Here is a 9,341-nt window from a genome sequence, read left to right as displayed (position 1 = left end):
CCCTGCCCGTGTCGGCTGCGCCTCCACGCCAGGGATGCCGGCGGAGCCAGGGCAGGCTCTGGAGACCCCCCCCCCCTCCCTCCTCCTCAAACCCCCGGCCGTGCTCCCACCCCAGCCGGGGCAGCCGAGGGCCGGCTCCGGGCTGGAGGCTGGAGGTGCAGCAGAGCAAGGCACGGCACCGAAATAGCACGTTGCTGTAAATCCAGCCGCTACTAGAGGGCAGAGTGAGCCAGGCGAGACGGGTTTTTTAGCTGTGCGAGGAGCTGGGATGCGGGCAACTGCGTTTGCCTCCCCTTTCCCCTTCCACTGAGGCATGCGGGGGGAAGAGGGAGAACTTCAGCAGAGCGAGGGATGATCTGTGACATGGTTTGAGGTTTGGAGTGGGATGACTCACGCTTTGATTTTTTTTTTACGGAGCGCTCCAGGGCTGGATTAAGCCGCGTTTGGGCTGGATTAAGCCGCGTTTGTAAGGAAGGCACCGCAGCAAGCACCATGGAGGCAATGGGGCCAAGCTCCCTGTTCCCCAGCGCATCAGGCTGCTGCACCCCCAGCCCTGAGCGCTGCTGCGACAGCTCCTGGTCCTCATCAAGAAGAGAAAACAAGAACGGATGCGTGGTGGGTGCAACCCAAAAGGGACAGCTGCTCTCTCCTGCTAACTTGCTAGGCTGGCTAGGGGCCTGGCACAAGGCTGTGTCCCGTCCCAGTGCCCGTCTCTTCTGCAGGCAGTGGCGTAAGGGCAGCTTTGACATTCCCAGGGTGCTCGGGCAGGTCTGCAGCCTGCACCAGCCCCAGCTGCTGTGCCCTCGCACCAACCCCACCTGCGGGTGTCCCCAGGGACCTTCCCTGAGCGGCCAGGGCGGCTTGGCTGCTCAGGCCGGCTGCTTTGGATTCAGCCTGGACTTCCTTGGCCGGCTGTGCTGTCCCTGTACTGCTTGCATGAGCTGGTGCTGCCGGAGGTGTTTTCATCTCAAAAAACAAAGTAAAAGTTTTCCCCGATCCTAACAGAGCCAGAATTGCAGCTGGTCGGGGCAAGACAGGCTGATGCTCCTCCCAGGATGGGCACAACCTGCGTCAGCACCACCTCATCGCAGGGACGGGGATTTGGAGGACTCACCTTCAGCCAGGAGGTGTGAGCAGTCCCTCTGCCATGGCCCATTATGTCTGAGCCAAGAGCTGCCAGACCCTGCCTGGAGCTATCGGTCGCATCCAGCCCTTGCTTGGAGCAGCTCCGGGGCTCTTTGTGCTGCCAGGGATGGCAGGAGCAGGTCAGCATGTCGTGAACCCGCAAACTGCCCGGAGCAAATCCAATGGGTGTCACAACCACCTCGGGCCTCAGCCCCAGGAGCCCCCGGACCACCTCCCGTGCTGCCTGGGCAAGCATGCTCACAGCCCCCGTGCACACCTGAGCTCGGAGGGCACAGGCGACGAGCAGGCAGCGTGCCCGGGGTGCCCCATGCAGCTTGGCCATCTGGTCCACGCTGCAGGGACAGGCAGAGAAAGGCAGCACGCTGCTCCTGTCGCAGATAGATGGAGAGCCAGGGAGCATCAGCTCCGCTCCTGTGTGCGGGGGACCTTCGCTGTCTCACCACAGCCTCGGGTGGTGGCCAGGCCACGCGCTAGCGGACATTTTGGCAGACGGTCTGTCGACAGGAGGTCCTTGCAGACCTTCTCTGCCTCTTTACCAACTCTACAGCTTAGGAACTTCTCTTTCCATGCCCGCCCTGGAGCTGTGGGAGGGGATGCTTTGTGCCTGGTGTCTTTGCCGGTGCCAGGGTTGCCGCCATGTGGTTCGGGCAGGGTGCAGGCATGCAGCAGCACCCTCAGCCCAGGGCTGGCCTCTGCCCAGGCTCTTCCCGGCTCTGTGCGCAGCAGGCATGGGGTTTTTACCCAAGCTTTTCTCCTGACCCACTTGCAGGCTGGGTCTTAGACCAGTGGTGCCCTCCTGCTCGAGCTCAGCTGCACGAACCAGTGGCACTGGTGCTCATCTGCTCCCGGCGCGGCTTGCCCTGGAGATGTTTGTGCTGGCTTTGCTCTGGGCCATGGGGCAGGAGCAGGCAAGCCCTCCTGGCCATGCAGCTCACGGAGATGCTCTGGGCTTGCCACAAACAGTGTGGGGCCAACCTCGTGCCGTGCTGGAGCTGGGATGTGCTCCCCAGCCTCCAAACCAAGGAGCTGATGGGGAATTCATTCTATCCCCGGATAAACTATGCAATTATCAGTTACTATCACTAATTAACGAATCATGGGAACAACTTATCCTGGGGGCACATCCACAAACTTCTCTGCTAGCAATGCCCTGAACACCTCGGGGTTTTAGCCTACTTGGAGTCAACAATGGCTCCCGCATCTGTGGCGCTGGAGACAAACAGGCATGCGCTGGCACAGTGGTGGCGGGGTAAGCACTCAGCCAAAAACCCCGTGACTCCAACCCTCCATCACACTCAACTCAGCAAACCAAGAGCCATGCATCTGGAGTCGGATGCCGGGAGGCTGCCAAAACCCGGCTGCTCTTCGCTTTGGGTCGCAGACCCCCAGCCAGCGCAGGAGGAGGTGCCGGGTGCTGTGCCACTGCTGCCGCACACGCTTGCCTCCCGCGCAGGCTGCTGCAAGGAGTGAGGTAATCCTGGGTAATTCCTGACTTCCATGGAAATGCCTCCAGGCTGCGATGATTATCACTGTAATTAGCCTCTCTGATTTTTCTTGGTGTCCTATAAAATATTAATTTACAGCTGGATCCTTGCCTCCTTTGTGCGCCGGCTTGAGCTCTTCCCATCAGCAGAGCACCTCTGGCACCTCTCGCCGAGGTCTTGCGGGGTTACACGGCAGAGCCGGGGCCGCTGCTGGCAGCTGGACGGTGGTTGGGGTTGGTGGCTCCAGCCAGGAGCTTCCACTTCCCTGCAGGAACGTGCCCTTGTAGGTCCTATTTCAAAGGAAAAAGGCAAAACCAGTGAAGCACTCCCGGAAAGTACCCTTCACACCTCTTCACCTGGACGGTGAAGGCGAGCGGGCAGCTAAACTGCTCCAGAAGCCCTTTAATATGACATAGATCCATCCCGTTGCTCTGTTTGGGCCAGAAATAGCGTTTTTGCTCAACTGCATGGTAAATCAGACAGGGCAGCGGTGGTGGCTGAGCCGGACCACGTTCCCCACCCAGCCTGCAGCCGCTGGCGTGAAGACGGTGTTGCAATTTCCAGCACCAAAACGAAGCCAAACGGGGAGCTTGATGGCACATCGTGCCCTGAAAACCCACTGCTCACACCAGCACTTTTACGTTGCCTCATTTTTCAGCCAAACTAAGTAGAATTGACTTTAATCTCGCTAACGAGGCGGAAAATGCCACCTCTAATATTTTGATTCCTAACATTGGGAAGGTCAGGCAGAGAAAGGATGCTACGGCATGCGTTTTGCCTTGGCTGGGTATAACAGGCAGCGGCCCCGCATTGCTGCCCGCAGCCCGGCTGCCCGCCGTCAGGGTTGCTTTCCTTTGAAGGCAGCGCCGGCAGCATTGTGAGCCCTGGTACTCTCGCTGCCTCCTCACCGTGACAAGCCTTGGGTGCCGGACCCTGTGTCCCAGCATCCCTGCCCGTGGGTGACTGCTGCCATGTCCCTTCAGGCTGCCCCCGAGTTGTTTATTCCTCTGGGATAATGTATTTGCTGTCTACATCAGGCCAGATGTAACGGCTGTCTTAACTACAGCTGAACTGTAAAGAGAAAAGCGTTGCTAATGATGGGCGTGTGGGGAAGGGGTCGCGCCCAGCATACGAATGTCTCTGCCGGGAGCTGCTCGCTACCAGAGCTGTTTTCCCAGCGCTTTCGGCCAAGCACCAGACACTGTCAGCGACGTTTTGTCCTCGAGGCTTGCTCAGGACAGCCCTACGTGTCCCCGCGCTGGGCCATGCCACTGTGCAATGCCTGCCAAAGCAAAGCCGGGTTGCAAAGCCGCTGGGAATTTGTATTCTCCTTCGAGGCCACATCCCGCCACGACGCTTCCCAAGGTGTTTGCATGAGATGCTTCCATTCAGTCCCTCTTCCCCTTCTGCAAAACCAAACACACACATTTTATAGCTGCCAATTCCTTTGGCAGAGGCTCTGGCACCACGTTTCGGAGACAAGCAACAAGCTGCTGACAGCAACGCTTTGCCCGGGCAACCGGAGGCCCGTCAGCCATGACACGAGGCACCGCCTGCCAGCTCTCCAGGGATGTTGGATGCGGGTCCCAGAGAGCCCGGCTCAGCCGCCGCCATCCACTGCATTCCTTACCAAGCCAGCAGGCTGGGGGCTTTGAGGAAAGCCGTGCCACGGACACAGAAGAGTATTTTATTATCGAGTGCAACCAGGGAAGAGCAGCTTTATCTTCGGTTTTTCTCTTGGTGTTTCATTCAGCTTGTGGTTACAGAGCTGCAAACACTGGGTGCGATGCTCCAATCTAAATAAAAGCTGGTCTTGCACCAGCGAGCAAAGCTGCCTCTGCCCGATGCTGCCAGAGCTTTCCAGGCTGCATCTCCCTCCTGGTTGAAGCCTCCACCAGCGCAACCAGCCCAGCCCTTTAACCCCCCTTTCATTCAGCCTCCCCCACCGATTTTACCCCCGGCCCCTCAGCGTTGTCCAGCCCAGCCCAGAAAGCTGCAGCGATGCCTGGCACAGCCGGTGCCAGAAAATCCTCCGTCAAGGTGCCGTGCAGCCAACATCCAGGAGAGCTGCTGCTCAGTGGGTTTTGTGTGTCTGGCTCAAGGTCCACAGTAATATTAACCGCCCGCTCCCCACTCCACGAGAGCCTTCTGCAGCTCCGGAGGGGAGAAGTCTCCGTGAGACGGTGTGTGCTATGGCAAAGGGCTCTCCCACCTCTCTCTCTGCTGTTTTTAATCCAGCCCCAGCTCTGCTGCTGCGGGGAATTAGCATTTGGGGTGCAGCTCCCCTGTACACAGCCTGGGGTACCCCAAACCCTTTCCCTCTCAGATTGCTGGGGTTTAACAAAATAAAATCAACAGGCCAGCAACCTCAGCCGGCCCTATGGCAAAATGGTTATTAAAATTCAGCGCTGCGGCTCCTCGTGTCGGCAGAGGGCAGTGGAAGATGCTCCCAAACCTCCCAAGCCTCCCCCGGCCGCACTGCGGAGATGGGGATCCGGGGAGGAGACACCAGAGAGGAAGGGAAATAAAAATGCAGTTCCTCCAGCAGCGAGGCTGACCCAAGCGTGGCGTTACCGCCGGGCACCCTGCTGGGTCAGGGGGATTTGGGCTCCTCGATCGTTGTGGCTGCGAAGCGGGAAGGCGAGGGGAGGAGGCCGCGTCTCCCACCGTCGCGCCCCTCCAGCTTGGGTCTCGCCAACGCACACGCAAGCTGCTCGGAGCCAGGGAGAACCACTGCTCATCCCCTGGGTGGGAGGCAGCGGATGGCGATGGAGCAGTCCCGGAGCTGGCAGCGATTTGCAGTCGGGAGCAGGCAGGCAGGCCAAGGAGAGGTTTTTCTGGCTGTGGCAACGTCCCAGAGGGTCTTCACGAAGCCCGGCGAGCCGCAGCACGTAGGCAACCACGTTCCCACCCCGCAGCCCGCCTGCCCGTGCCTGGGTGTTGCTCTCCGGCGGCGGGAGAAGCGGGGAGACGGTGCTGGCGGTGCGGCCCTGCCTGCCGCCTCCCTGCCGGGCTCCGCACCCTGCCCTGCCGCCTCGCCAGGCGTTTGTAATTAATACCCCTGGAGGTAAAGAAAGAGCAGCGTGAGGTTGGGATGTATTATTTTACTCTGATAGGAATCTGACACTGACACAGCCATTAGGGTAAAGAAAGAATAATAACTTAGACTTGGCATATATTAAAGTGTAAATACCTTCAGCGTGTGAAAAGACAGGCTTTAATATATTGGTGGGTTTGTAATTATTTATTGAAAGAAGAGAAAAGGCAGAGGTTATCGCAAAACAAGACAGAGGCGAGAGAGCAGCTCCCCGCCGGGTTTGCATCGCCACCACTAGCTCGGCGAACCCCAGAGCCGGGGCGACGTGGGGTGACCCGCGGCCCTGGGGAACACCCCGCTGCTTGGGATCAAGCGGCAGGCGCCTCGCCTCGCCACCCGGCAGCAAGAAGCCTGCCTGCCTCCGGCTTGGCGCTACAAAAACGCTCTTAAAGCTCTTCGGGGTGGGGGGTGCCGGCGAGCCAAAAATCCCACTGGCAAACCCGGCACGAAAGGAAATAAATCCCCTCGCCGGAGCTGTGTTTTGCCACCCGCTCGGCCTGCTCCCGGTGCTTCGTTTACCTCGGCCGGGGCAGAGGGGGAGCAGCGGCATCAGCCCGCCGCGGCCATCGAGGGCCCCCCTCGTCTCCCCCCAGCGCTTCCCCGCCGGGCAGCTTCCCCCCCCGCGGGATGCTCCCGCAGCCGGGGGGCCGGAGCGCGGGGCCGGGGCTCTCCCGGGCCGGGGGGCGGCGGGGGCAGCCGGCGGCTCCCGGGCCCCGGCCGGGCCCCGCGGGGGCGGTGCTGGCGGCGGCCCGCCTCGGGGCTGCGCCCGCCGCGGGATGCGGCGGCGGCGGCGGCGGCGGCGGCGGCGGCGGCGGCGGCGGGGGCGGGGGCGGCGCGGCGGCCCGACGGGCGATGCGGGGCCGCGGCCGGGCCCGGGGCCGCCTTTAAGCCCCGCGGGCGGGCGGTGAGCGCGGTCGACGTCGGGGAAGCGCCGCCCGCGGCTGGCCGGGCCCGGCGGCGGGGGGGGGGGGGGGGGGGGGGGGGGGGGGGCGCGGCGGGAAGGGGGGGCCGGCGGCCCCCGCCGCAGGTAGGGACCCGGGGGCCGAGCGGCTCGATGGAGGAGGAGGAGGAGGATGGAGGCGGCGGAGGGGAGGCGGGGAGTGAGGCTGCGGCAGGAGGGGGCGGGCGGGGGGGCCGGCCGGGGGGGGCGGCGGGCATGTGGGACCGGCTGCGGGGCAGTCGGGCGGCGGGCGGCGGCCGGAGCGCGGCCGCGATGGCGCAGCGCGGCGAGAAGGGGCCGGCGGCGGGCGAGGGCGAGCCGCGGGCCGGGGCCGGGGCCGAGCGGGGGCCGAGCGGGGCCGCCGCGCCCTTCCAGCCCCCCGAGGGCGGCTTCGGCTGGGTGGTGGTCTTCGCCGCCGCCTGGTGCAACGGCTCCATCTTCGGCATCCACAACTCCTTCGGGATCCTCTACATGATGCTGCAGAGCGACCTGGGCGAGGGGGAGAAGGACCCCGCGCTGGAGTTCAAAACAGGTACGGATTCCCCGGCCCCTTCCCGGCCCCTTCCCGGCCCGGGCAGGGCGAGGGGGGGGGGGGGGGCTGCCCGGACCGCCGCTCGGGGCTTGCATGAACGGAGCTGTCAGCCCCGCGGAGCCGCCTGGGCCGGGGGGAGCGGGGGCGCGGCGGGGGAAGGTGCGGCGGCTCGGCCGGCGCTGCCTCCCGGAGCGCACCGGGGAGGCGGCGGGGCTGGAAGCTCCTTCTCGGATGCGTTGAACCGCGATTGCTCCCTGCCCCCTCCATCCTTGTAGTCGTGGCTATATTTATCTCCAACAGCATCATGTGTTTCTAAGCTCCTATGTACTCAATTAAAAGTAATTCATCTGAAAAGCATGCCCTTAGCTTGTCCTGCCTGGTGTGTTTTGAAGGAGAGCAACGCTGGTGAATCAGCTGGTGTGTGTAAGCCACCCCCTTTTTATTATTATTGTTATTTTGTTACGGGTTTTTCAAGCTGGCTGGCTGGCTGGCTGCCGCCTTTGCCGGATCACGCTCAGGGGTGGCTGCAGGAGATCATCTGCCTCGCCGACACGCTTCCTCCAAGTCGTATCCATTCAGTGGGAAAGCCTGCGTAGGGCCGGTCTGGCAGCGCCGCCTGCACGGTCACACCGAGGGCGGTGCGGGGTCTCCAGTAGTTAACATCCGTTAATAGCGAGACCCCCAAATTGCACCCAGTTGTGTGTTTTGGTAGGACCTGCAGGCTCAGCCAGGATCAGGACTGTGTAGTGTTAACGTGGAGAAAAGGGACGTTTCTCACTGCAAAGACCCCACTGTTTAAGTAGGCTTGGCAGAGGGACACCAGCCTGCGGCCTGGCGGTCCCAGCGGGTCCGTGACGGACACCGGTGTCGGGAGGCCCAGCCTTGTCCCAGGTCTTGGTGTCATCCCCGAGAAGATCATATCCATCCCCGCGATGGACACCCGTGGCCCACCTTGCTTTTATCTGGCGGGTAGAGACAAGCACTTGGCGTTGAGGGAAACTGCTTGTGGTGGTGTCCTTACTCTGGATGGGACGTGGGCAGCAGTCAGAAACCGAAGTGGGAGCGTGCTGCGGAGAGAGGCAGTGCTGGGGGGCGCGTGAGGACCTTAAAGTCTTATTTTGGGGACCAGTGTTGCCCGTGTTCCCTCCGCTCAGCTGACGCATGACTGGTGATCACGGCCATGAGCGCGCCAGGATGAAATGCATTATGAGATACACCACATCTACAGATCACGAAATTAACGCTGCGATACTGTTACCGGAGCAACGATGCGATCGTGTAATTATGGGCAGTAACGGAGTGCCGCAGAGAGCTGCGGACGTGTGGCCGGTTGTAATTAGGGTGATTGATGGGCTTGTATGAGTGTGCGTGTGATCCCCAGGAAGCTCATCGCATAGCGCTGTTTCCTTCTCCCTGTGATCGTATCTAGAAAGCCTAAGGCAGAGCTCTAAAGGTAAAAGCGGTAACAAAAGAAATTAAATACTGCAAGTTCTGGTGGTTTAAAGGCTCATGCCCAAGACGGAGGTTGTAGGAGTCAGCATCTGCCTCTTGCTCCTGCGATCCATTTATTTATGGCTATGACTGCACAGAGGCCCGGAAAAAAGAAAGGCATGTAGGTGTGCGAAGTGAACCCGGGCTCGGTAATTAAATTGCCTGGGTGACAAAGATATGCATTTTGGTCCGGGTGCTTAATGAAGAGGCCATTAATAACCCCTGCGCTGTGCGACACGCCGGCTGAGTGCTGCCTCCGCGCTCGGAGGTTGCAGTGCAGGGGCTCCGGTGGCGGAGGGGAGAGGTGGCGGTGATGGAGCTCATCTGCCACAGGGAGTGCAGTACCTCGGGGGCTGCAGCTGCACTGTCTGGGGCCAAGGGCAGCGGGGGCGCAGCGTGGGGCCCCCCTCTAGCCCTTCCTCCCTCGCTCCCACCCCTCCCCGCTCAGGGTTGCATAATTTCCCCGCGGCACTTGTTTGCGTGCAAACATAGTCAGGAAAATATTGTAGCTCCTTTCCAAGTGCTAAGTGATATGGCCTTCCTGAAAAGACCAATGCTGTCTGTTTGTCCTCCGACGTCAGTCTGCTCCTGCCAGCTGCAAGCAACAGCCGGACCCCAGGGTCCCCCTCGTCCCCCGCCAACTGGGAGCAG

General features: G+C 61.6%; 1 protein-coding gene across 1 annotated transcript in view; it reads left to right on the top strand.

Moving 5' to 3' along the window:
- The first annotated feature begins 6,883 nt into the window (after nucleotides 1-6,883).
- The window catches only part of SLC16A2 (solute carrier family 16 member 2), a 34,247-nt gene continuing 31,789 nt past the window's right edge, over nucleotides 6,884-9,341 (top strand). Inside the window, exon 1 of the mRNA XM_076347443.1 lies at nucleotides 6,884-7,199. Coding sequence (XP_076203558.1) covers nucleotides 6,884-7,199 — 316 coding nt within the window. The remainder of the gene's footprint in view (nucleotides 7,200-9,341) is intronic.

This window comes from Aptenodytes patagonicus, chromosome 9, assembly GCF_965638725.1.
Source record: "Aptenodytes patagonicus chromosome 9, bAptPat1.pri.cur, whole genome shotgun sequence".
Lineage (NCBI taxonomy): Eukaryota > Metazoa > Chordata > Aves > Sphenisciformes > Spheniscidae > Aptenodytes > Aptenodytes patagonicus.
The sequence above is the reverse complement of the archived record's forward strand: the minus strand, read 5'-3'. Positions and strand labels throughout refer to the sequence as shown.